Raw genomic sequence first — 27973 nt, forward strand, 5'->3', positions numbered from 1 at the left:
ATGCAACAGAGGCAGCGCAGCGGCAGCGGCAGCAGCAGCCCAAAGGTAAGCGCGCGGCAAGTTTTTTTTTTCAATTTCCTGCTGCCATTACGCGTAGCTTCGCAGCTGTTGCAGTCTGCACCCCTCCTCTGCCACTGCTGCACTTTTTCACTGGGCCATTGACGTTTTGCGCGCACTGTTCTAGCACCAGGGAGCAGGTGGTGGAGAAGGCAGAATTGGAGGAGAAGCCGGGAGGTTGCTGTGTGTCTTCGCTCTCGCTTCTCGCTTGATTTGTCACACAGTCCCAACGGGAAAATAAACCTGTCCCCCCCTCTGGGCCATGGGAAACCGGTATCTCTCGGTGTACGCTTTCTTTTTGTGTCCACTGTGGGTTGAGCGAGGGGGAAGGAGTGTGAGAGAGAGATGACACAGCGCATTGCATCTCTTCTTAGAACAGAGAGAAGCGCGCGCTTTCGTATTTAGTTTCAATTCCTTTACACACACGCAGGTATTCCTCTCCTACTCACTCATAGACTGGATCACACACGCTGTTATCCTCCTCTCCCCCAACTACACAGCATCTACCACACTCACGCAGTTGTTCATCTCCCACACTTACACACACTGGTTATCCCCCTTCTCACCACACATTTAGCCTTCCCTCTCACTCTCTCGCACTCCTTTGGTGTTTTTCTTCTTTACTATTCTAAGTGCAGTATCTTGCCGCGTTTCGCTTAGTTTTTTTTTTTCGTTTTTGTTGTGGCATGTCGGTTATTTATGCGCCTTGTTGTCCCAATTCTTGAAAAATGCTACAACAAGCGTGGCCTCGTCTCGTTTCTCTCTCCATCACACTCTACACAAGCCTGTGTGTTTGGCTGTGTGAGTGTCCAAGCGGTTTAGTTTCTACAGCTATTTTTAATAAGCGCAGCTATAAAAACAGCCTCCTTTTCGTTTTTGTTGCACTTACCTTACTCTATCCGTCAGCCACAAAACGCTCCACTGCAAGAGACAGAAAAAAAAATAATATTTTATTATTTGTAAGCAAAATCAATACGGAGGCTCCACTGAACATAATATTTTATGGCCACCGGTGGGTTGATGCGGGGGAGAACTGACATCAATTTTATACCTTTTCAAATTGTTCTTCATAACCCATTTTCCTATAAATGTTGCCGCACTCTGTTGGGCACAGTTTTTATATTTTTCTTTACTTTAAACTAGTTTTTTACAATTTTTGCCCCAGTAATTGCTTCCGACGCCAGCCAAAAAATATGAAAACTGTTCTTCTTCTCCGCATCTTCTTTTCTCCACTCTTTTTGCTCTCGCAGAAAATAACGAGGGCTGGCACGCAACTGATCTTTTTCAGGGCTGCGCAGTTAAAGTTTTGAAGGTTGCCAAACTTGTGACGTCATTGACTTTGCTCAAAGAAGTGAAATGGAAAGGGTTAAGTACCACGTACGAAGTTGCTAATCTAAGATAGAGTTCGTCTAGCAGGATATGTTGAGTCATTAATAATAACTTTGCTGTCATATTTCCTTACTTCTGAGAGCACCCTTGACCTTCTCACACTCCACCTTCTCAACTATCTCTATGGCTGCTGCTCTCTTTACTTACATACGCTCTCTGGCACCCGCGCTCAAAATATTTTCGCTGCTCCGTCTCCCTCTCATAGGATCCCGCTACTTGTGTTCTCCCGCGTTTTTTCAGCGTGTACTTGCATCTCCTTTGTGCTCATACAGTTCCCTCTCATTTACTTTGCGCTCTCTCTAACTCTTCTGCTTGCATTCAGCCATGGAAGACGAACTTTGCGCTCTCCATGATTTTTGCTAGTGCTGCTGCCGCTGCTGTACATATTTGCTTTTGTTTTGCACTTGGACAACCGTTACTTTTTGTTCCTGCTTCTCTGTGTTGCATTGAATTCTGCGTGTCAGCAGCAATGTTAGGGGGGAAGAGAAGGGGGAATCCAGCAGCTGTGTTGGCCACTAAACAAAAACAACTGTAATAATAGCAACAATAATAGCAAACAAAACACACAAACATAGAGAGAGAGAAACAAACAACATTGTACAAATAACAACACTTTTTATTGCTGCCAATGGGAGATGTAGTGGAGTGGGCAGAGCAATTGAAGAAGAACGTTAAAAGGGTGGCAGCCAAGGCATGGGAAATATAGGGTAAGGCAGCGCGGGAGAACGGAGCCACACTTGAGACAATTTATTTGCATCTCATTTATAGTCACGCAGCCTGGACCTGGAGAGAGCCTGTACAGCGCTTGTGAGTAATTGGGAGTGACAGTCCATACCTTGTATAGAATATATTTTCGACAAAGTGTATAGGAAGTGGTCTATGGATAGAAGGAGGTGGCAGAGCAGTTAACACAAATAAACAATTGCAATTGTGTGTGCGTCTGGCTGTGTTTGTGTACGCGTTGGCTGTCCTACTCGTAATTCTCTGAGCTGCTAAATCGTCTGTAAATACTTTTGTACAAGTTAACAGTTATAAATGGGCTTTTTATGAGTTGTGTTTCTATCATTCTGTGTGTGTGTGTGTGTGTGTGCGACAATATTTGTGTGAGCAGAACACAGCACTGGACATGGTCATGGTCGTCGAAGAAGAAGATGTTGTGGATGGTGGAGGGGGCAGGGCCCATATCAAATAAATGGGGATTTGATGCCATTGCCGCTGATAGTGGAATCGAACTGGCGCTCTGCTTGTGTGCTACTGCCACTTGCCACTGCATCACTGCTTGAGCTCCACATTTTTCATGTTGCCAGCGCGCATTCAGACAACGCTTAGAAAGTCACTTGAGGGATATGGACAACAGCTACAAGCCAACACAAACACTTTGCTTATGTCTCCCTGGCTGTCTGTCTGTCCGTCAGTCAGTCAAGTGAAATCGTATGCCGTATGCCGCCTTCTGCAACCAGCCCCAGCCCCAGCCCCAGCCCCAGCTCCAACTTCAATCCCAATACCAAACACCAGCTACAACTTGATGTCTGCTCGTTGTCTGGCCAAGTGGCAAGTAGTTATTGTTACGATTTATGGCATACGCACAACAGATGAACAGACCCGACCGGCACCAGCACCAGCACCAGCCACATCCCCAGAGGTACAGTACTACACCATTCCAGAGACAACAACAACACCACAAATACAGCCAGAGAATAGAGAAAGAAAAGGATTGGGATAAGGAAACAGCGATAGGTGTGGGCGCTGAAGAAGATCTACTTCGTAAAAGAGAATTTCCCTTTTCCCCCATCCAATTAAATTCGATTTACAAAGAGTTTCCCTTAGTTGAGTAACACTGTCCGTCCATCGGTTTCATCCGTTTTCAGTTTGTGCACTGGCGATTGGGTATTTTCTATTGATTTTCTCGCTGTTGCTGCTGCTGCTGCTGCTGGTGTTTTCTATTTGCTGTTGTTGATTTGCCACACGTCCATAATAATGCTATGAAATGGAAATCATAAAAGTCAACAATCATCCACGTTGGCCATGACCAGATTACAGCCAACGGAGGTGGGTCGTGGGTGTGGAGGTTGCACGGCGAACAGTTAGTTGCAGCCTGGAAAATTTGCACCGGCATCATTAGGAAAATGTTTGCGCTTTCGTCAAAAGAAATCAACCTGCAACAACGACCATAATGATGTTCGTTGATGCTGCATTTTGTGGCAGCGCTCCTCGCGCCGTATCGTTAGGCAGGTGAAAGATGTGCCCAGCGGCTGCCTGCCCCCTGGAGACCTCCAGTGTGACACTCGGCAAATGCTCGACATTAATCACAGCTGGGGGGTCGATTATTGCCCACTCTCTCCCCCACCCCCCGCACATTTGTTGCACTTTGGTGAACAATTTTCGTTTCGGTTTTTTCTGTGTGTGTTGCGTTCAGTGAAAGTAAAAACTGCAAACACAAAACTCTATGCATGCATAAACATGTTCAGACATGACGACAGCCACAGCCACAGCCACAGCCATGGCACGGCACGCCCTTAGCCCATTTGCATGACAGAAATCAAAGCTTGAAACAAAAGTAATGCAAGATTAAATGCAAAAAACAATCAACAGAAAGAGAGAGAGAGATAGAGAGCAAAAACCAATACAAAAACAAAAAGTCAAAACCAATATTTATTATTACACAGCAATGCGAATTTCCTTTTTGTGTTAATATTCTGTTATATACCCTTACCCAACCAACAGCCATAAGCCGATACACCGATGAGCTTTGTGCTCAAGCCATAAATATGGCAGTGGGGGGAATACTGCGGGTATTACCGCTCTGTTAAGCCATAAATTTGGATTATGATAAACATGAATGGGGGGGATCGAGGCCATGGAAAACATTCTCCAAGATCAATCTAAACATGTTTGGGGAGATGAAAGAGAGAGAGAGAGATGTTTGGGTATTGCTGGTCATATTTTTGGGTTTTTATTGTGTTGAAATATAGTAATTAGGTGGAAACTCGAGAGATGGTAGATGGCTGTTGTCTGCTGAAGGCCATAATTAGTGTTTAAAGTTTGGGTTTTGGAATAGTTCAATTAAAAGTGGGGGATAATTAGGTTGTTAATATTGGAGTATACTTTTTAGAACACAAAAAAAGATGTAAGGAATAATTTTACATGTTGTCAGGGGATTATACAACAGAATCTGTTCATAAAAATTGAATTGAAAGATAAATTTCTAATGGTTTTATTCTCCATTTATCGATAGAGCATCAAATCCATTGCTGTGCTCCAAATATCATTTTTTTTGTTGTGTTCTTGCTTTGCTGCGAATTGTTGGCTTTTCAATTTGTTTTAAAACACAATAAAAGTGCATTTTGCATTTTGTCTGCCATGCATTGATTGAATGCATCGCCTGGTGTCGATTTTCCATTTTTTTTTTGTGTTGCACCCCCACATAGTGCCACACAGTTACCCAGTTCTGTGCGCTGCTCTGATCCCGCTTTTGCGTATTGACATGAACAGTTTTTAATTATATTTTACGTCAATTGTACAATGGGACAGGACAGTGCAGTGCAGAGAGGAACGCAACAGGACAGGACAGGAGAAACAAGAAAAATATTTTTGGTTTAATTAATTGAAAAATGTGTGTGGCTGGCTGGCTGACTGGCTGGCTGGCTGTAGCTGTGTCTGTGTGGAAATCGGAATGGAAATGACTGTGGAAATGACTCTGCCACATAGTGAAAGAGCATGATTTTGTGCATCGTTAAATGCTAAATCGAATGTGAAAGGGATAATGATCGCAAGGGGTGTGGGTGCGGGCGACAAACAAAGGCAATTGCCAGGTTTCCCTTTCGTATTTCCACTGTTTGTTTGCGTTTTTTCTTCGTTTCTTGTGCAAAAAGGTTCATTAAGCCCATTCGCGGTAGTCACATTAATTGTTTCGCTGGGGCCGCCTTTCAACATTTGGTGTTGCCCGCCGACGCCCACTTTTCTTTATAGCCAGAGAGGGAGACAGTCTTTGCCCCGCAAGTCATTTGGCGCGGGGATTTCGCAAAAAGATTGCCATTGCCGCGCGATGCAAATGAGCCTGAGGCAACAGCCACCGATTGTCTACTACAAAACTAGCATTGTTGCAGCGGCAGATTTATTGAACTTACATCATAACCGGCGGCACTGGGGGAATGCTGCTACAAACCCAGCCGAACTGACACTTTGGCCACTCTTCCATGACATTCTTGAGTGCATCTCTGGCAGAATGAAGAGCGCAGGGAACGAAACGAAACGAAACAAGCATTACAAGTTAATAAAAGAAGCTCGGACATGGCCCTACGCTCTGGTTCAAAAAAGGGTTGGGAAGATCGAGACGAACGGAAGGGGGGGACGAGCAGGCGGGCACGAAGTGGTCGTTAGCTTTGGAGTCTTCATAAATTTGTACTTGAGCGGCCAAGTGTGACGAACGAGATTACTGAAATCTTCTGGAGCAGATCCATTTTTCATAGCCGACAACTTTGCGAGCGAAGGAGCGAGCGAGGCAGAGGCAGAGGCAGTGCCCAACGCATTGAGTTGTCTCACATAGATACAATTCTATCTGAGCTGTGTCTGTGTGTGTGCCTGTCTGAGTGAGTGCAACAAATTGCTTTTGCTCTAGCTACTCGCTGTCATAATAGTTGTTGCTGCTGCTGCTGCCTTTGTACCTTTTTCTATTGTTGCTGTGCTCTAGTTATGGCTGCTGCCCGGTAATCGGACATCAAAATGCGAAAATGATATGCCCCCGCAGCAGAGGGGCGCACACCACCGGCACTCATTGTTGACCAATAATGAACAGCAGAATCTATTGTATTATGATACCTCCGGTACTTGTGGGGCGATGGGATATGCACACATATTGTATTCGCGTGGATGTGCGTAACACAAATAGAAGAATGCACTTTATGATAATATAAAGTATGGCAAAAGGTTCACTATTTGTTGCTGTAAACATTCCGATTAAATATTTTTATTGTTTTTGCGATTTCGATTGGAAAACAGTGAAATTTGTGATAATATTCGTTAATAATACAGGCAGAAATCTCCCTGTTAAAGGCTAAAAAGTTCCCCTCTCAAATCAACGTTGTAGGAAGCAACTTTCGCTGAGAGAATTAATCAACTCTACCTTACAGCGAAAACTTTAAAGGCGTAAGAGTGAGAGAGCGCTGCGCTCCGCTCCGCTCGCTCGCTCGTGACGGTGCCCATCGAATGTCTGCACAATTCTTGCACAATCGAAGAAACATAAATTATCAGGCTGCAAAAAATTATAACAAAACCAAGGAGGGAGGTGAAAAATAACCAAAAAACAAATAAATATTTATGCCAAAAACCGAACGAACTGTGAAACAAAGAGCAATTGTCGCATGAAACAAAGTCTCACGTAACTGCCATAAATATGGCAAAGCGTGAAAGCGAGATAGTGATAGAGAGACAGAGACAAAGCAAAGAGCGAGGTGAGCATTGCGTATGAGTTATATTTTCTGGTCCCTCCTTCCACTCCACACCGCACTCCACACACAATCGAACTGTTTATCATTTGAGGGTGAAACAATGCAAATGCATGAGCAGGAAAGAGCGAGGTTAAGACTCCTGTCCACACATCACACCCACTCCACTCTGCACACTCCACGCTCTCTTTCTCTCTCTCTCTGCCTTCGCTGTTTGTGTTGTAATGCAATGCGCGCGAATAACACAGAGCGAGCCAACAACAAGCAGGCAGCAGACAGCAGCAGCGGCAGCAAACAACCGCAACAATAAATAAACTGTAACATATGCAAATGATGATGAGAAGCATTTCGATATAGTCGCTGGGCTGTCTCTCTGCCGGTGCTTCTGCTTCTGCTTAAGCTCTTTAGCTCTGCCACGGCCTCTGCCCTAGCGCTGCTGCCACAGCAATTGTTCTCTGCTGTTCGGTTCTGTACCTCTGCCTTTCGCTGCTGCTTCTCCACTGCTTCTACTGCTTTGAGCTCTGCTTTACCATTGCTGCTCTCTGCGCTTTAGCTCCTGCCATTAATGTTCTCTGCTGCTTTACCATCGCTGCTCTCTGTGCTTTACCTCTGCCATTACTGTTGCTGCTGCTCTTTGCTACATCTGCTGCGGCTTCTGCTGATGACTGCTGTCCTTGGGCGTCAAATGAATATGCAAAAGCGAACATACGAGCATGCTCATATGGAGAAAGGTGAAGTGGGGTGAGTGTAGTTACAAAGAATTGGTAACAATCCTGGACAATGGCTGATGCCGACAGCAGATTACCCACAAAAGCCGCCACAACAACAGGAACAACAAACGGCATTGGGAAAGTGCAAGGAGCAACAAGAGTGAATAAAGTGGTAATTGCCTCTAATAAACTTTGTGTAATTCGAATAAATTTAATACCTTTTAGGTATGGTCTTCCATTAAAGTTCCAATCTCCTTCCAAGTGAAACGAAACCTTCTCTAAAACTCTCAGTAATCCCCATTAATAGTTCCACTTACACAAATACCACTGTACACGTAACTACAACAATTTCAATCTCGTTGGGTTTATCGTTCCGCTACTCCCACCAACCCCAACCCACCCCACACAATGCAAAACTTCATTGAACTTCTCTTTCAGACACACACAAACACAGCCGCAGCAGCCATAAAACAAAAAGTGTGAGGGAATAAGGAAGAGAGGCGGAGAGGAGAGCGGCTGTGGGAGTGGGGAGTACATGCAACGACAAACAGCAGCTACAAGCACGTCAACAACATGCGGCGGCGACGACAACAGCGGCGGCAACAGCTTCAACTGCAGCAAACGGCAGGCGGCTATGGCCAACTTGCGCCTGTTGTCAATTGTACAATTCCCAGGCAGCACCCACACACACACAAAAACACAGAGAGAGAGGAAAAGACACATGGAGAGCAACAGAAAAAAAGTTTTTTTTAATAAAATTAAATTTAATGCTGGCAAATGCTCGACGCGATGCCCGGACTCTCGGCATTCGTTCAGTTTCATTTTTGCAGCAAATTGCATTACAGACATCCACCCACCCGACACAACCGACACAAGGATCGCCAACCCACCCAGCGGCAGCAGAGGCAGCGGCAGCAGAGGCAGCGGCAGTGGCAGAGGGGCAACACCAAGAAAAAACCACAAATGCAAATGAGCCACAAATGCAATGCACATGCATAAAAAATGAAAACGGTTAAATTGCTCCCAGCAATGCACCGAAAGAGATGCAAGCAGTGGAAAAGAAAAAGAGCAGAGGGCAAAGATGCAAAGAGAAAGAGAGCGGCGAAGACACGAACAAGAAGAGAAGGGTATTAAGAGCGAAGAGAAGACGGGATCTGGCATATTTCCTACATAGCTCTTCATACGGTAAATCTTTTCATTTTTTTAGGCAATTCTAAAGGCCAAGGCAAGTGTATCTACGACTTCGACTACGCCTTCATTTATTTCTTATTGTCTCGGGCGCACGGGTACCCCCAAAAGTACCCATAAGTTACGCTCCGAACGACATTTCTCGTTGTTTTGCGCTCCTCACGAAATATGATTAAATATTGTAAATGCCAAAAGTTATAAAAGGCGGTGCAGTGCACTGGGGACGTAGCAGCCTGCCTCCCATCAGAAACATGCAGACAATTCCAGTTTCAGTTCCAGTCCAGGCCACGTCAACGGCAAGCCAAGCGCTTACGCCCACAGCACAAGCACAGGCACAGTGCAGAAAAGTGCAATGGCCACACCTTGCCACAGCAACAATAAGAGTCACAGGGGCATCAGGTTGCAGCGGCAGCACAGAGTTCGAGAAGAAACAGCCACCAACTAGAGAGGGATAATTTTAATGGGCTAATGAAGAGATGCTAGATCTCTGGTGCGATAAGTTAGAATTTATGTCTGTGATTGGGTGTGTTTTCTTATACATAGATGAGGGATCATATTTTTATTGGAATTTTGAGCATTTTGCAAAATAAATGTACATTTTTGCAAGAAACGAATAAGAAATATATGAATTCAGGAGCCCATTTCAGGACATTCCATTTGTTCAAATATTGTCTTTATGGTAAAAAACGTTTCCTTTCCCCACAACATGTAAACCAAATCTTGATCTACTTTCTAAAAATAGCCCTAGTTTCAAAGCTCCAACGCCAATTACCGATTTCAGTCACCTGTTTTTCCCGATTGAAAACTTTTTTGTCACCATTTAATTGCCTGCAAAAACACCTTGAAAATATAAAAGCTAACGGAGAGGGGGCTTAAAAGAGTGCGCATATTTTAATTATAACAAGTTTCGCGCTATGGAAATGCAAAGCGGGTAAGGAGAGGTAAGGAGATACTCGCACATACTATATAGTAGATGCAAAAAAGAGATATATCCAGCGAACGAGTCATACCAAATATAAGCAACAAAAAAAACAAAGGTAATTGTGGCTAAATGTCAAAAGCGACACAATTGTTGCTATAGTTGTGGCCCGGTCCAAAGTGAACGGTACACGCTGAAGCACAGCACGAACAGAGCAGGAACGAAGGAGGAGGAGGAGGAGGAGGAGGAGGCTGCCACGGCATCTTGGTGGGTTGGTCAATTGGTTTGTGGTGTGACCACAAGCTGTGGTGTGTGTCACTATGGCGTGTAGCTCAGAGGGTATCCAGTCTCCGAGCTGTTCTAAGCATGCTAATTATGCGTTAATAAGCACTCGTACTGGTATCCAACGGGGCGTATTCCATGGGGTATTCTACGGGGCTCTATGAGATAATTTCTTGGTTACATTTTTGCAGCCCCATTCTTTGTCGTTGTCGTTGTCTCGTGTCACCTCGAGACTGGCAACTGGCGACGCCAAGAATTATTGCGAAACGTTTTATTTTTCTGTCGTCATTCGGTGGGCCTCGGGTGTCTCTTTTTTGGCTTTAATTATGAACAATCAGACAATGTTCTGTGAACGTTTGTGTTTGTTGTTGCTCCTTTTTGTGCATGTCAATCAAAAGAGCTCAAAGTCGTGATTCGATGATTTTTACTGTGGCTGGTTGTAGTCGCCGATTGCTTTTGTTGCTTGTCTTTGTTGCTGTTGTTATTGTATCTGCTGTGGGTCAGGCCACACACAAAAACCATTTGTCAAGTAGAACAGTAACCTCTGGTCTGTCCGTCTATCTGTCCGCCTGTCTGCTGTCTACGGCTCTAAGCCTGCCTGTCCTTCAAATAGTCTTTGCCAAAAGCATAACATGGCGGCCAAAACAATGAATTATTGAAGTCAAAAGATTGAGATTCAGACAGAGAAAGAGAAACAGAATTCCAATCAAAACATAAAGCGAGACAGCGAGCGGGTGTGGGGCAGGCTTTTCCAGGGGTTATACAAGTTTAAGTGGAACGGAGTTTAGGGATTTATGGATTTAATAAATATTTAAAATTGTTGTAAGGAAAGTTAATAAACAGCTGGATCTGGGGATGTTTTTTTACAAGTAAAAGCGACAGGTGTTTTGGTTATTTATTCCTCTTCATTGACACTTTTCTAGAATATTACAAATTATAAACTTCTCAGAATTTCGCGATTTGGGGGACTGGAAGGTGTGGCAATAAATATCTGATAAAATCAACTTTCCAATTAAATAAGAAACAAAGAAACAAGCAAATAATATTCCCCAAGCATTAAAACTCACATCCAACTCAAATATCTTTTATGGCTATTCAAAATTGTAAGCACAAATGATTATAAACAATAAGAAGCTCCCATTAAATCGATCAAATTATATATTCATATCAGAAACGAAACCAATTGCATCTTTATTTCCCTTTTTCATAGTTTCCATGATACATGAAAGAAATCCGTCATGTTCGGGCACTTATTTCGACACACAAAATCTGGCAGATAAATATCTTAAGAGGTCTGGCCACATATATTCTGAAATCTACATCCATAGGGGGTTGGGGTTTGTGTTTTATTACAACCTTCCTGTAGTCACATAAATCGAACAGTGACACGAAATAAATTTACAGACCAGACCCCGAGCCAGTTCGCTTGTCGGGGAAACAAAGGCAAAAGGCAGAAGGCAAAAGCCAAAAGCTTCCCCCAAACGCTTTTCAAGCTGTTAACTGTTGGCTGATTTGTATTTATTTCGTTAGAGTTTTTAGCAAAAGTTGCTAACTTCTTTTTTGTTTATTTTTATTTTTATTTGTTCTCCCCCGCACTGACCCACACACCGCTACACCTCCCTGCTGCCCATACTTCTGCCGTAGCTCCTGCTGCTCCGATCTGGTCTTTGGTTTCTTGGCTCTTGGCTTTTTTTTTTTGCTAATTTATGCAGCGAACCAGTTTCGTTTGGCTTTCAGTGTCAGAGGGAAGCAACAGCAACAAATTAAATTTTTATTAAAACATTGGCATTTTGAGCAGCCTTTGTTTTGTTGTGTTGCCTTTTGTTAATTGCATTTGCAATTTCTAATTAGTTTGGTGGCCAAAATCGTACAAATTTGCAACTGGTTAACGTCCCCGCTTGTCCTCCGTGCAGGTTCAGAGGTTGGTCTGTGCCGTTAGCCAATGCAAAGCTTGTCGGCTTTGGTCTGAATCAGCTACCAGTTTTTGTCTCAAACAAGTTTCCAAGGCAATTTCAATGCAACAAACAAACTTATCAAATATATCTTTATTTACAGAGGAGGACGGAGCTATATTTACAATAAATCAATCGTGCTGGATGGCTGCTATTTCTATTTTTTTACTGCTGCAACTGGCTCTGAGATTGCTGCTGCTGCTGCTGCTGTCGCTGCCGCTTGGCCTCTTTGTTCAGTTTGGAGACATTGTGGCGCAGTTTCCGCTTGAAGAGCAGCTCTCGATTGACCGCCTTCAGGTCATCCATGCTGCAGGTCTTCAGATTGCGCACCGTCTCCGAGATCAGCTCGTCCGTGATCTCGATCTTGGTGCGGGACAGTCGCAGCTGGCGGGCATTGCGGCGTGCCAGCTCCGCACGATACAGGAACAGATGATAGGTGACAGTGGGCTTGTAAAATCTGTCGTGGTCCATTGCGTTCTGTTGCTATTTTTTTCTCAAAGTGAAAGTGGAGTAACCGCTCGCCGGGACAGCACTAGGCCAACTGATGCTACTGTGGCAGGGGACACGTGCTTATATTTGGGCCCGCGGTTACCTGTAATCATGGGTTTACCTGTGGCAGGTCAGGGAACCCCTTTCTGGCGCTCTTTCTCTGTCAATATTTGTGCAAAAATATTTCATAGCTTAATCCAGGACTAATCCAACGACCCACTTTGGCTGCCCAAAAGGCTTAAGCCTTTGGTTTACCATCCCATTATTAGACATTAGTTGCGGGCAGCTAAGAGGCAAGAACGTGCACGTCTGTGGCACAGTTTTGAGGCAGAGAGAGTGGGAGAGCGATCTAAGGCAGGTGACAGATCTGCTGTGAATTAACAGAGAAAGTTCTGGAAGGGAGTTCGTGGCTTAAAGGTATGAATAATGACAGATATTTTAATGAAATTTAGCACTGAGAATGTGTAAATAAATGCTGAAAATAAACCCTAAACTAAGCAAAGAAAAACTCAAATTTGCATGGCACACAAAAAAAGCGCAGAGAAAACCTTTCACCAACAACAATCGTGTGACTATTCCACAGAATTTTGTGCTGTTCTTAGATGCATTCCACCACGCAGTTCCCAGTAAGCGAGCAGCACACCTGAGTGACATCTACATGCACGTAAAGTACGTCAATCTACACACACATGTGTGTGTGTGTGCTGGCTGCTGCATTTGCATGGGAACCGAAAGAGATTTGTCTATAAATATGTATATGACCTGTGGGACAGATCTTCACTGGTAGCTGCATCATTAGCATAAATGCAGAGAGGAGAGGAGAGCAGAGAGAAGCCACTTCCAGGTAATTCATTAAAAATTATGTGTCATAATGAAATGTATGCAAGGTGCCTTCTGGAAGAAGCGAGAGAGACGTCCATGGGCTCGGGTCGCTGTCGCATAATCCTTTTATAATTGCACTTAGTAGCTGCAAATGTAGCGAAAACAAAAGGATTTTGGCAACCGGATTAAGAACTTTGGGAAAGACCACGCGCCGGGCTTAAGCAAATGCGGTGCATCAGCGTTTTATGGCACACAAAATGGCCTCAAGGGGACTGTCAGCTACAAGCTGAAGGGTACTCGAAGTGTACAGGTAGGTAGCTAAGGTCAAAGCCTGGCCCAGAGGCTAACAGAGCCATGCGGGTTGTTGGCCATTTGCTCTGGTTTTGACAGCCCGTCGACAGCTTCCAATTCAACGCGCTCAATGAACGGCAGAGCAGAGCAGAGCAGACCCGAGCAGGGCATGGAAATGGAGCTGCAGTTGGGTCTGGGCCTTGGTTGCGTGTCGTGGCAGCTACATTGTGCATACACCTTCCGCGCTAAGACCCCAAGCAGGCAGCTTTAATGATGGCTGGGCATCATCACCATCAACATCACGGCCACTGATTTGTGGGCCCTGCATTTAGCAACGAAACAGAGCATTGAATCATACGCGAAGAATTAACATAAACGAAAAGGAAACTTTCACTGGTCATTGTTGTTGCTATTAACATTATGGCTAGCATTATTACCCATTATTATTATTCTTTTTGTGCAGCAGCAAAAGATTCATAAATTTTACTTAGCTTTAAAGCGGCTCCCTCCCTTTCCTTTTCCCCCACAAATATATTTAGGCCATAATTAAGTAGAAATTAACTCGCGCAGGGAGTGGGGCTTGGGCTTGGACCTCTGCCGCGTGTCAATTACATTAAGCGGAATTACAATTACATGAAAAGCATTTTTAAAACCCACTTCTAACCCACATTCAAATGGGGTTTTGCTGGACACAGTGGGTGTGGGGCACAAGGTCACAATTTGTGAGCCGGGCAGCCGTTTCATAAATAAATATTTAACACACAGCCGGAGAGCAGTCCGTCCTTCAGTTAAGAATGGACAAGGGATGGACCTTCGTAGTGGCTTTATATATTTATCACTTCAAGGAAAATTCATTACGGAAAAGTGTGTTTTCAGGCACAGGCTAAGGCACAGGAGTTAGCACAGCATTTATTTGCAGTTCAACTTATTGTGGATTTTCGAGTGGGCAAAAACTGGTTCAAGTTTGAGGCTAAATATACTAGAAAAGTTCTCAGAAAAAATGTATAGGCTTATCAATGGGTGCTTGAAATGTGGTTTTAATCGTAGCTTGTCAGGGATTTTGGAGATAAAAATAAACATTAGACAAGAGCAAAGATTTAGGGGTTTGATTTTGGCCTTTTTGTGTTAGATTTATGCAACAGGCTAGAGGGAAGCGCCTGTAGGAGAGTGAAGAACTATCAGATCTACGTATTAGATTGCAGAATTATATTCAGAACGCTTCGTTCTTAGAGCCAGAATGTGTGCCAGAAGAGAATACACTTTTGAGAGGCATATTTTTGGCTGCAAAATGAGCAGCTGGGTGACCTTTTTGTTGTTTCTGGTTTTCTGCCATTTATTTATTTTAAATTTATTAATTCTGCAGATCAAATATGGGCTGGGATTACAGAGTGTAATAAGAAATTGATGTTTTATGGAATAATCCCCTCAATTTGGTAGATTTTATAATCTTTTGATAACTTTGGTTCAATTTTAAGGTGTAATTTTCTTTTTATGGATTTTTTCCATTTATAAATGCTGTAGCAGATTTTATTATAATCATTATAACCCACATTAATTATTACATATTCATAACTAATGTCCAAAAACTTCCTACATGGAAATCTACATAAATAATTCCTTACAAAACACCAAAGATTCATTGATAAATTTTCACTGTCCATATTTGGCGGCTAGTTAATCTCTGTCTTAAAACCATTGAAAAATTTCCGTCAAGCATGCGAAATCCTGAGCCACTTAGTCGCCGTTTAAGCCAAGTCTTATCCCCTACAGCGCAGTAGTCCGGCCACCACACACTTATACAGTAGCCACAGACATGAGGCGCTGCCTAGCTGCAACATCTTGAGGCGAAAGGTCAAACCATAAAAGGGAAAAAGGGAAGCAAAGGAAACATAGAGAGGTAGAGAGCAGCATTTGCATGAAATGTCAAACATTTAATAACTTTATTACGGATGCGGATCAACAAATAAGAGAGACAGAGAGTGGTTTTACCCGTGATAAAGATTTCAGGTAAACACACAAGTCAGCAGGTCATGGGGTGTGGGACAGTGCAACAGGTAGTCCAGTGTCTAAGCGCCCCCAGATATAAATAATCCTGGTAAAGTACAACAGGACATCATTCACAGCTCAAACTGCCAAGCAGCACCACATCCGCATCGCCGTCGTACTCCGAGGAATTTCGAAAGAAACTTGCAAAAATGGAAAGCCAGCAGCAGCAGCGTTTCAATCATCGTCGCGGAGCCCGTCCCAGTGTGGGATATCTGCTGTTCCAGTACCAGAGCGAGCTGACCCGACGCCATGCGGAGCCCACGCGGCTGTCCCGCACCAAGATCAACATTATCGATGGCCTGGTGTCCCGCACCATACGCCATCTGAAGCACTGCAGCGTGGAGGAGCTGCAGGCCTGCAAGCGTGAGTTGGTCTACAAGGAGCAGCTCCGGGAACAGCTCAAGGGCGTGCGGAGGCGCCGCACGGCCAGCAACAGCAGCAGCAGCAGCAGCAGCAGCAGCCGAAACAGTTCCCCAGCTCCGATGGCAAAGCCACCAAGGACACCGCCCAAGCCGCGTCCGCAGGGCGAGGCTCAGACCTCCAAGGTGTCCATCTTTGGACCCGAGATATTTGTCTAACATTTTCGAGTTCATTTAAGTGTAATATTTTAGTGTTTAAAAGTTCCTTAGTTCGATTAATGTTTGACCTTAATTGTTGACGATTAAAAATCAAAGAAAATGATGTTGAATAAAACCAAAAAAAAAACTCCACAAAAACAGATACTCTTTTCCATAGCTCTTTTGGCAATTACACAAAAATGTCAATTGTCGGTTGGTTTGTTGTAGGAGTGGAAATTCCTGTTCTGTAAGCCTGTTTCTTTTTTTTTGGCCAGGGCTAACAAAATCTGTGCCCGAACCGCGAACCGCGATGGCTAGCAAAATGCCACAAAGTTGCCCCGAAAGAGTCAAGAGTTCCCACGAAGACTGGCTGCGATCCATTGAAAATTGGCTAGCTCTGCCCCGCACACACTCCACTCTCCCCTGCGATCACTGATAGATGCGTCCAATGCAGACAGAGCGAGGGAGGGAGAGACAGCCAAGAATGCGGTTTAAAGTTCAATCGTGCAGCAAGTGCTATTTAAGATCGATAGATCATTGGGAGATCTATTAAAAAACGTGATGATATTCTCCCTTGGAGATGATCTAACAAAAAAAGCTTTCTTCAACTCGGTTGAACCGTTATGCAAATCGTCAGTCAGCTGTCCCACAGAGAAATGCTTACTAATGAATATATTAACCAAAACATCAAGTTCAGAATCAGTTCGGGCTTCTGACGGTTTTCACAATTTGCCTCATTAGCAGGTTGTTTTCGTGCTCTTTTTTGTGTGCTCCCCCCAAGGTTCATTTTTTATGGCTTGTTTTTTTGTGTGTTAGAAATGCATTGGTTTATTTTTTTCTTTACCTTTTCTTTAAGCTTTGAAATATTCCACTTGCTGTACAAATTTGTTGCTTTCTATTTGCATATTTGTTGTACGATAAATTATGAGCACAATGTTAACAGATGGAACAAATAGTAGACGTTGCTCGGTAGAAGATTTTCTTCTTTGCTTCAAACACAATTTATTATTATTTATTTTTCGGCAATACACTTTTGAGTGAAATTTTTCTTATATTTTTCTTCAGATGCAGCTGTAACTGTAACTCGTTCACAAAAAACACGTTTCTGGCGGCTATTTTTTTTTTTGCGCCCAGTAATTACTGTAAAAGGCTATTTTTAAGGCCGTACGAAAACCGTACCGCACCGAGATATGCAATCCACAGTGCAATGCAAACGCGGCGTCAATTTGGACACAGCGAAATGGAACGAAAAACGCAAAACTTTGAAATGCAAATGGTACAACACGCACACACGCGGATCGTTGGGCAGGGGGGGATGCAGCTACCGGGACCGGGAGATACTGCTGCGGCTTGGAAAAACGTTCATTCTTCGGCAAAGAAGAAGACGCTTTGCTCTGCTCTGCTCTCTTTCTTGCTCTAATACTCTCTTCTGCACAACGACGCGAACGATCGCGCCCGACGAATGAAAGACGAATGAATGGCCCCCAAGTTTCGGTTGCGGCTTTGAGCCGCGCTTGGACAGCAGCCGCAAGTTCGAAAAGCTTGCTGCTGTTCGAAAATCGAGCAACTGCAAGAGAGAGCGGCGCGCTACGACGGCGCTAGGGAGAGAGAGCGAGAGCGAACGCAAGAGAAAAATGATCGCAAGTTTGTATCGTTCAAGTCTTTCGTTTAGAATTTTGTGGGCATTGATTTATTGTCTAACAATAACTGTGCTTTAGCATTGTGCGTTAATTTTTACTGCCAGACAGAGCGAGAGAAATTATATTTTTGGACTCCAGCAACTATCGAATGACACACATATTTTAAGAAACTTTTATTCCCTCGTGACTTCTGTTTATTTAAATTTTGCTTATCTGTCAAGTGTTAATCTATTTGTGGATCTTTACCCGCTCGCTCTCTGATCTGCATTAACTTTCGCTGCCGCTCTCATTTGCTCAAGAAGACTTTTACTCTCAGGCTTGGCGCAATTACGAATCTCGCTCTCACTGAAACTCGCTCTCTCGCTCTGGCGCTGGCTCTAGCTTTAGCTCTAGCTCCCCTCTCTGACTCCCCTCTAGCTCTATTTCGGTTGCTCTTGCTCTGCTTTGGTTTCTGTGTTTCTGTTTCGTTTGCTCTTGCTCTGTTTACTCCGCAAATTACCGCACCATAAGGCTGCTTCACTCACTCCCAGGGCGCTCGGCTGGGCCAGGTTTCAGGTTTTGTTTTTGTCTTTTTTGTTTAGTCTAAACTCAACTTCGAATGACTTCTTAACGGTTCGCCACTTAATGCCTCGTTTTTCGTTTTTGTTGTTGTTGTTTTCGTGTAGTTAACTTTTTTGTCGCTCGCTTCGGCTCTCACAGAGGGCCATCACATCCCCCTTGTTACCCCCTTGAAATTGCAGCTGTTATTGTCATTTTTCTTTTAGCCAGAAGCTTCACCTCAGCCGCTCGAGTTCGAGAGTTCGCCTGAGCGTAAATTTTCTGCGGTTTTCATGCGATTCTTTGTGTGCTCTCTCGCTCTACCACTTCCCTCCTCTCCTCCTTCTTTGGGCTCTCCTGCTTTTGGGCTATCTTTCCTGCTAGCTTTCCTGCTCTTCGGCTGTCTTCCTTTCCTTCCTTTGCTTTTCTCCTTTGCTATCTTCATTGTCATCGACTTGCTCGTTCTCCTTATTGTTATCGCTGTTGCTTTTAACTTTTTTTTTGCGTTTTTCTTTCGGTTAGTTTTCCCATGATGTTCGTCCACGCTTGTAGGGCCTCGCTCTGCTCAGCTGCTGCCGGCCTGCCTCCAAGGTGTGTTAATAAAAGGTGAGGCTCTCTCTTACTGTCTGACTGCCTCTTCACCTCTCTCTCGATCCGTTTCTTCCTAGTAGTGCACCAATTGGTCTGCCTTCTCTGCCCTACCTTATCGAGCCACACACCCTGGATTTTCCATGCCATTCACGCTTGTAGGGCCTCCGCTCTGGCTGCTGCCTCCTTTCTGTTGCTGCCTCTACTTTACGCTACGCTGTCGATGCCACAATTCTGTTGATGCCGCCTCAGCCTTGCTTGCCGCACCCTCCTCCTGCCCTGCCCCAAAACCGCAAACAGAGACCGCACCGCAGCAGCCGGCTGCCGATATGATCTGATTTATTGTAGTTTTCCCGTCTTGTTGTTGCTATTGTAGTCCCCGCCGTCGCCGTCGTCGTCGTCTGTTAAAATATTTATTTACAATTTTCACAATTGGCATTTCAGTTCAGCGAGCTTGTCTCTCTGATTGTTTGATTGCATTGTTGCTGTTGCTGTTGCTGCTACTGTTGCTGTTGCCACTGTGGCTGCTGCAGCAGCTCTCTCGACTGTTTGGCCCACTTTTACTTATGCACATAAATAATTAGGCTGTTTATGTTGCCTTCGCCCCCGATCCACTGCAGTCTGATAACAGCATTTGCATCGTTAGCCAAGTTTGCCCAAAGTGTGTGCCCCAAGGTTCACGGGGTGGCCCCAAAAGCTTCTTAATTTATTATGGCAGAGAGAGAGGCGGACTGTTGAATGGAAGACATTGAGGCTAGGTCGAGGAACTCCAGGAATCAACTCAAGGATTGGCAAAAACAGTCAAGGAACTTGTCGTGTGGCGCCCCTCCTACACATTGCGGCCAATTTACGCAGTACACGGTTGAAGATTTCATGCTGCATACTTTACGGCATGCAAACATGATATTTATTTTGTATTGAATTATCGCATGCAAGTTTTTATGTGTCACGACAGTGGTGGCTGAAATATTGGTACTACATTGGAAGCTGTCTGCAGGCGTTTTGTGAAGTTTATGAACAATCAATAGAGCAAAAGCTGGTGGAAAAACGTTCAAACTTTACAAATTCTAGTCCAAGAAAACTCTTTGCAATACTCCAACATGTCTGAAAAATCCCTTCACATAATTATGCCCATAAAAGCTCCCCTGGAAACGATAAAACTGCATCCTTGGAGGACTCTCTGTATCCTGTAACCTTTATCCTGCATCGACTAACATAAATATATAGCTAGCTCTGCTATTTGATTTTTCCCTAGCTTTCCTTGTGCACATTTTCATGCTTTTCTTAGCCACATGAGTTCCTAATTAGCCAGCCATGAGTCGTCGATACGAGCATTTGGCAGTACATGAATTTTAGGTTTACGTTTGGATTTCCCACCCACTCCCTACCTACCCTCCACCCTCAGCTCCACACTACTGACATAACAATTTTGGCTTGTCTAATTACGGGGCAGAGAGGGCGCATCCACACACACACACACAGGCAGAGAGGAAAGTGTTCTTTCGGTTTGAGTTTGTGTCTCTAATTGCATTTCAAGCGATGCCAAACAATTTTGTGTGTACTCATGGCAGCAAGGGGGGACGACTCTGCTGTTACGCTGGAGGGCTAGGCCTGGGCTTGGGCTGCGCAGAGATAATAAGCCGCTTGCCAGGGTGTCGTTAATTTGTGGGTGGCCCAAAAGTTGCACAAATTATCTGGCATGTGAAGAAAATTATAGAGGGCCGTTAATTGGCGCTGAATGTACGTAGCTAAGGTAGGTGTTGGCCTGTTAACTGCCACAATTAAAATCAATGCCACAGCGACCTAAATCCGGCACAAGGCAATAGGCGCTTTGCCTATCGATTCCACACACAGAGCAGCAGCCCTGCAGTTGTCATTCCCCTTTCAAAAATCAAACAGCAAAGGAATTCGAAATTGAAATTTGAAAATCGTTTTGGTCAGCCTCATCATGGTCGTCGTTTACGGTGTGGAGGATAAGAAGACAATTCCCAACTACATGAAGTACGTCATTGGCGGCACGGCCGGCATGATGGGCACTTGCATTGTGCAGCCCCTGGATCTGGTCAAGACACGCATGCAAATCTCCGGGGCGAGTGGTAAGCGCGAGTTCAAGAACTCCTTCGACTGCATTGCCAAAGTGTTCAAGGCCGAGGGCATCCTGGCCTTCTACAATGGCCTGAGCGCGGGTCTGATGCGGCAGGCCACCTATACGACAGCGCGCATGGGTTTCTATCAGATGGAGGTGGAGGCATATCGCAATAAACTGGATCATGCGCCGCCCGTCTATGCCAGCATGGGCATGGGCATCCTGGCGGGCGCCTTTGGTGCCATGTTCGGCAATCCCGCCGAGGTCTCACTCATCCGCATGATGGCGGATAGGTCGGTGCCGGAGGCGCAGCGACGCAACTACAAGAACGTCATCGATGCCTTCATCCGCATCACCAAGGAGGAGGGATTGTTTGCGCTGTGGCGCGGCTGCATGCCCACCGTGGGACGTGCCATGGTGGTCAACATGGTCCAATTGGCATCGTATTCGCAGCTCAAGGGCTACTTTCATCAGTACATCAACGAGGGCTTTCTGCTCCATCTGGCTGCCAGCATGATGTCTGGCTTGCTGACGACCATCGCCTCCATGCCGCTGGACATGGCCAAGACGCGCATTCAGAACCAAAAGGTGATCGACGGCAAGGGCGAATATCGCGGCACTCTCGATGTTCTCTACAAGGTGACACGCAACGAGGGTTTCTTCTCCATGTGGAAGGGCTTTACACCCTATCTCTGCCGCCTTGGTCCGCACACGGTCTTTGCCTTTGTCTTTCTCGAGCAGCTGAACAAAGCGTACTACAAGTTTGTGCTCGGCCAGTCCAGCTATGGGCCGGGCATTTGATTGGATTGTTCAATGTATCCAAAATCCCAAGAGCACTACGAATAACTGATACACAAATGGGACTACAAATTAAATTACAATTTTGACACTTTATTACATTACCAGAGTTGTTTTAGGGGTGGGTTTTCCATTGGTTTGTACTCGGAAGAGCTGGAATGAAGTTTCCTTTAAAAATAAACCCCCAAAGCTCTCATCCAATGATCCTCAAAGCACCCCACTCCGCTCTTGTTGCATGTCTGGCATTTTGCAATAATTTCCCACCTACAAAGTTCCCTAATTTTTCGCATTACACGATCGTAGATCTCTCTCTCTCTCTCTCTCTCTCAGCTTTATGCCGGCTGCCGCTCAGCTGTTGCTTTGTTGATCATCACCGTCGGGGTCTGGGACTGTGGGGGCCGCTTATCAAATTGACTCCATCAGCCGGTCCAGTGCCCGATCCGAGTCAGTTGCGTTTCTACATTACGATCGAGCGGTTCGTTTGGCAAAAGTTTAGCGGCTACGATTTTGTTGGTTTGCGGTTGCGGCTACCGCGCCAGGGATTGCGTTTTGGGGTTTGGGATTCCTATGTGTGTTTCGTTTGGAATCTGAAGTGAGGCTGAGGTTGAGGCTGAGGCGGCGTCTCTAAATTGAAGCCACTTAAGTAAGCCGCAAACGGGGGATCTCTGAAAGAAAATCTCTCGAGAGCACAGAGCACACAACGGGCTTGAGGCTTCGGGCATGAATCAACCTAGCGGCCGCGGAAGTGTTAATTTAAAGTCCAAAGACGACATATAGAGAGATATATAACCTACGGCTCCACACATTTTTTGTGTCTTCCAACTACTGTCTGAAAGTGTTTCCGTTGTACACAATAAATCGTGTGTCTCTGTGGTGTTTTTTGTGATACACAAAAATATGTCAATGAATATAAATAAATCAATAATCAAGTGATAATTATTTATAGTGTGAATTAGACGGCGGAGGCATTGACAAATCTCTATCTGCGACGTGTTGTAAATCGCTGAAAATCGCTGCTCGACAGTGCCTGCCTCCAGGTCGCACTCAGGTGAGTTTCTTCAGATAAGAATCAAAATCTGTCGCCGGGCATGCACTCTTTATGGCCCCCGCACACCGACCGGCACCCTGCCCGTTGTTTTTTTTTTTATTATGGCACAGTGGGCCACTTCTACAGATTATTTTGATAAGGCGCAACTCTATCGCTGACGCCGCTGATCGATTGATCAACTCGACACTCTTATAAGTAATTTACAAGCGTTCCATTGATTGACAAGTGGAGGTGTGGGGCACGGCATGCACAACAATTTGTCATAAAGTTTATAGAGATTGAAGGTTGGAAACCCCGTCTATGCTTTATTTCAATTAGATCATAAATTTCCTCGGGTATATGCAGATGAATTGGCGCCTTGTCTGATTGCTCGGCTAATTAGGGTTCAAAGTTCGCAGTAAACTGTGATCTCGCCCATTTTTGACACTTCGATTACTGGCTGCCACTGCTCTAGATAATTGTGGGGCTGTGGTGTAATTTATCGGTGCATTTCGCCCCCATCCCACTGACAGTACAGAAAAAATCTCGCCGTAATATTTGCCTCTAGATAAGAGCGATCATAAAAAGCGCACAAAGCTCTTTTTGCTCCAGTTTCTATTTAATTATTTTCTGTTGATTCTTCTTAGGGCAATTAAAAGTAGCCTTTTGTTTGCCACGTTTAATTTTTGGTATTGTTATCTCCACCCACGGACCCACGGCTTGATTAAAGTAAAGCCAAAACGCAAATAGCGGCACAGAGTTTTTTCCCGAGTATTTGCTGGGAGATTTTTCAACATTTGGTTAAAACACAACCAGTTCGAGTGAGATGAGATGAGCGGAGATTTCCAGCAGAGCGAACAGAAAAATTCAAATACAAATTAAATTTAAATTTAATTAAAATGCCTCAATGCTTGAATGTAATTGCTTTTTCTCGCGTTTGAAGTTTGATTTTCATTTGGAATTTTTGCGTTTTTCCACCCCGTGCAAAGACAGTTTGAACAGAACGATTTGTCGGGTTATTTGAACTAGAAATTCTAATTAGTTCCCATGTTGTCGGAATGGAATATTAATTTGTCAACGAACGAGTGAAAAACAAACAATGTGACAATGACTTCCTCTCGCACTAACACGCATCGCTTGGCTTTTGATTGTTGAAATTTTAATTGGAAATCAAGCGGCAAAAATCAAATTAAAATGCCATTTCTTCCATCCATTCTACCCCTCCTAAATGGCAACTCAATAATGTAGTTAATGTTTGGTTAGAGCGATTAATGAGCGGACAATTGGTAAGGCAAACCGAGATGTGTGTCAACAAAAAACTGAACGCGGTCCGGCTCGGACAATGTGACAATATATTTACGCAAAATATAACGAATAAATAGTGAAAAATTTAATTATGCATACAAGTCAAATAAGATGAGTTGGACAGGGAGAAAAAGGCTTGCGTCGAAGTGGTGGATACTCTGGAAAGTATATAGGAAATTGTTGTAATATTGTTCTATAAGATGGGTACAACTGTAGGTGACTTTGAAGACTTCCTACATTTCCCAGAAAGACTAAATTGCCATAAAATAATTATAAAATCTACAAGCTATTTGATTTTGTATTAGTTTTAGGGGCTCCTAGTCTTTGATTTGATCTCTTTCCATAAATGAATAATTCCATAAATAAGCTAAAAGCTCACATTATGTCTAGTAGATCCCCGTGCTTAATGAATTAAATAACTTTTGTGCATAAATATATTTGCTTATCGAACCAGTTGTGAAAAAAACCACCTTAAACGCTTAATGGGAATACCCTTTACAGTCAATGTTTTTACTCAAATATACTAGCAAGTGGAGCAGATAAAATTAATTGCTGGAATCAGTTCAAACACATTTTGGCATTCACATAATATCTAATTAAGTGGAACTAAATCATGTTTATCCAAAGCTTGGATGACTCCATGCATGCCATATGCCTTGTCAAAGTAATTGTGCTCAAATTTACACTTTTAATTTGTTTTTTGTTGCCTTTTGTTTTGCAAATTGAAATAACAAATGTCGAATAGTGTCATTACCAGGGGCATGTCATAGCCTCCTAACTGGCAGACAAATCCGCACGTGATCTAACACCCACACACACATACAATTGCATCCATAACTGGTTTAATAAGCACCGATCTGTCGCCTGTCATCGCCGCAGACGCAGACACAGACGCGCGTCGCCGCCAGCTGGCTCTGCCAGCGCGCTTTGATCACATGACAGCGGCAGCAGCAGAGCTGTTGGCCTTTTCTGTATGTTTTGTGTGTTTTTTTTTCGAGGAACATTAAATGCAATTAACAAATAAGCAAATGACCAAATGCTCCAGTCGAATTAATAATAATAAAAAAGGCCATCTTTAAGAACGCACGCGAACGCAAGGGTCAAAGGTCGAGCGCCAATATTCCTCTTTTTTTTTCTTCTCGGTGAACCGGCGCGCCGCAAATTTCACATATCATCGGGCATGATGGAAAAGAGAGAGAAAAACAGAAGGAGCGCGAGAGATAAACAACTGTGAATATGGGCTTCACCCCCGCCATGACAGTGCTGAGCAAACATATGAGAGCGGTGTCACAACGAACGGATACCCTCTCCTTTGATTTATGCATGTTTCGTGCATTAAAATAAGATACATAAATGGGGAAAACAACGTAAAAATACATGAGAGCGTTATATTAGTCTTGAAAATACACTTTAATATTAAACATATTAGTCATCCATCGACAAATCCGGCCTCGCAGCGTAGTTGCTTGCTCTAGTTCTCATACTCTACCAGCAACAGGGTAGCCATTAGTTCTCCTCTTTTTTCTTCGCCACCTTTCCCACACACACTCACTGTACACTTGCATACCCTAACCATTACCAAGCATTATAAACACATTGTTGTTGTCATGTGATGCGACATCTTAAAGCTCAATCATTATCATGATGCCCATGATGATCCCAGATGGATGCGTACACACTCGTGCATGGCCACAATTTGTCTACGGGCGAACCGGCGAGAGTTGCAATTTTCGAATTAAGACAATTGCCACACGAATTATGGAGACCAAGATGCCCCCGGATAGATGCGGCGACCCAAGACATTTGTCTCAATTTTATCTCTTTTTTCTTTTTGGTGTGCAAAAATCAATGCCAAAAGTAATGCAAATTTTTAGACTCACGTTTTTCTTCCGTTGTTTTTTGTGTCCTGTTCTTCTCTGCCGCTGTCCCGAATATAAATTGAATTTTAAATGAGGCACACAATCCAGGGCAGCAATTTTCATCAAATATTTAGACATCAGACTTGCAAGATGCTCTTCAAATAAGAAATTTTATTAAGTCGCGCAATTTTTCGTTTTTGGTGGCAAAATACGACGAGTAGCGATGGGAAACAAGCAGATCCGTGTATCGATCAAGGTGTATCTGGACATCGATATGAACTTGAATGCCAGAAATGGATTTTAAATAGAACGGAGGATAAGATTAGATCCCCAGAAACTATACAAAAATAAGCCTGATTTTACCGAGGCAGTGCAAGCAGAATTATAGCTTATTTTCACAAAACGAACCATCGATCACCGCATCTCTTGAATATCGATTAGTGAAATTTCTTGATATCGATGATCCACTCTCACCACTACTGCAAAATCGGACGCTGCGTTGCCGCCATTATTGCGAAACTTCGCGCGAAAAAAGAAAAGAACAAAAGAAAAAACTCGTGTAACAGTGACATTCAACAAGTTTAAACAATTAAATTGTCAAAAACCACATTTACCCAACGTAAACAAGAGAGTATGACCGCAAGAACAAGGAAAAATCGTGGACAAAGGCAGTGTCAGGGCCCCTGTTGTTTTCCAACGCGAAGCGACGCGCACACACATGGACACAGGAGCACCCGCAACACAGCCACAGGGGAGACATGCCGGCCGGCCGGGCGGCCGACTTGTGGCAGGCAGCACATCAACGGTAATTTTCCAATTGACGCCTATTACGGTTAATCGTAGCAGTGACCCAAGTCCACACTAAACTTAAACTAATAATGTGCACAGTTTAATGGCTAAGCCGCAGCAAATCGCACCCTCCCCGCAATCCCACAAAGTGTCTTCTAACCTGCAGTCGCCCTCCCCTGCCCCTCATCTGTGACCACTACAAAGCCGGCCTGCTCTGGCACCCACTACAAAACCGCTACAAGACCGCACGACATGTCCGTTCATGTCTCGCATCTCGCTGCTCCCTCTCTTTTGCTCTGGCTCTTCAACCATCCGTGTGTATGTGTGTCAGTGTATGTCAGTGTGTTGTGTTCTCCACAGCCAAGGCATATTAATTTGAGGGTGCGACAGTCTCCGTGTACCTAATGCCTATGCATGATTTAGTGATTTGCGCCTTACCTACAGTTAAATATACCTTGTGCCCAACTGCATGCATGCGTGTGTGCGTGCGTGTTTGTGTGTCTGTTTTCTTCTTATTCTTATTAGCACGCTAACGAACGGCCAACGGGAGTGCTAGGCGGTGGCTTTAGTAATTCGTCGCTGGAATTAGTCGCACCGCGTAGGTCAAAGCAAGTGGATTAAATGGCATCGGTAGAACGGTTTACCCACTCCCACTCCTAGTTCCCGTCGTAGGGAGTCCTACTTGTTGTCCGGCCACGGCCAATGAAGTATTCATTATCCTGGGACAAGCAATTAGCACGTCACCGAAAAAGGGTCAATGCCGTCTCAAAGGATTCCCTCTTTGACTGCTCATACGATTCGTTGACCCCACCAGCACCACTCCGCCGCACCCCAGAGAATTCTCGTTTAATCAAGTCGTTTACGGGTTTCGTTCGGTACGGAACGGTTCGAGCTCCGGGGCCCCGGTATCCGGTATCCTGTTTTGTGGGTGTCGTCGGGCCCTGCCGCCTGGCCAGTCGATACGTTGGCTGTGTGTTCAATTGTCTCTGATTTTCACGCAAATATAATCCTGGACACCGGCTCCGGCTGCTACTTGATTTCGGTCCTGACCCCTGGCCCCTCCCCGATTTCCGTACCGGACTATGGTTGCTTCTTGATTTTGGTACCTTGCGCCGTTCTTTTCGGTGTGATTCAGTCGTTGGTTTGTGTTTCGTGACTTGAGTAAAGTCAAAAGTTGATTCATCAGGCCGCAGGACAT

The 27973-nt window shown here is 44.4% G+C and overlaps 5 protein-coding genes across 11 annotated transcripts in view; 3 read left to right on the forward strand and 2 right to left on the reverse strand.

Annotated features, from left to right (window-relative positions):
* LOC117895848 (serine-rich adhesin for platelets) overlaps positions 1-17631 on the reverse strand; it is a 115262-nt gene extending 97631 nt beyond the window's left edge. Inside the window, exons 1-2 of one of the 2 annotated variants that reach the window (XM_034803809.1) lie at positions 16991-17631; positions 947-978 (exon numbers count right to left, since the gene is read on the reverse strand). The gene's annotated coding sequence lies outside the window, so the exon portion shown is untranslated. Of the gene's footprint in view, positions 1-946; positions 979-16990 lie in introns of those variants that run through there. The other variant, XM_034803810.1, reaches the window with a different exon arrangement.
* Positions 5090-21813, forward strand: LOC117895857 (mitochondrial 2-oxoglutarate/malate carrier protein-like). Its single transcript, XM_034803823.1, has 3 exons — positions 5090-5101; positions 7170-7176; positions 20844-21813. Exon 3 carries the CDS (start codon positions 20860-20862, stop codon positions 21796-21798), a length of 939 nt encoding a protein of 312 aa, XP_034659714.1. The 5' UTR covers positions 5090-5101; positions 7170-7176; positions 20844-20859; the 3' UTR covers positions 21799-21813.
* Positions 12107-12517, reverse strand: LOC117893484. Its single transcript, XM_034800114.1, has one exon. The coding sequence runs from the start codon at positions 12410-12412 to the stop codon at positions 12107-12109; it is 306 nt and encodes a 101-aa protein (XP_034656005.1). The 5' UTR covers positions 12413-12517.
* On the forward strand, positions 15443-16291 carry LOC117895859. 2 transcript variants are annotated; one of them, XM_034803827.1, is made up of 2 exons: positions 15443-15550; positions 15667-16291. In XM_034803827.1, exon 2 carries the CDS (start codon positions 15739-15741, stop codon positions 16165-16167), a length of 429 nt encoding a protein of 142 aa, XP_034659718.1. In that variant the 5' UTR covers positions 15443-15550; positions 15667-15738; the 3' UTR covers positions 16168-16291. The 2 variants fall into 2 exon arrangements, with proteins under 2 accessions (XP_034659718.1, XP_034659717.1); XM_034803826.1 differs by having other exon boundaries at positions 15484-15597.
* A 432-nt stretch (positions 21814-22245) lies between the features above and the next one.
* LOC117895846 overlaps positions 22246-27973 on the forward strand; it is a 61816-nt gene continuing 56088 nt past the window's right edge. For 3 of the 5 annotated variants that reach the window (XM_034803804.1, XM_034803807.1, XM_034803806.1), the window contains exon 1: positions 22246-22843. The gene's annotated coding sequence lies outside the window, so the exon portion shown is untranslated. The remainder of the gene's footprint in view (positions 22844-27973) is intronic. The other 2 variants (XM_034803805.1, XM_034803808.1) reach the window with 2 other exon arrangements.

This window comes from Drosophila subobscura, chromosome J (genome assembly GCF_008121235.1).
Source record: "Drosophila subobscura isolate 14011-0131.10 chromosome J, UCBerk_Dsub_1.0, whole genome shotgun sequence".
Lineage (NCBI taxonomy): Eukaryota > Metazoa > Arthropoda > Insecta > Diptera > Drosophilidae > Drosophila > Drosophila subobscura.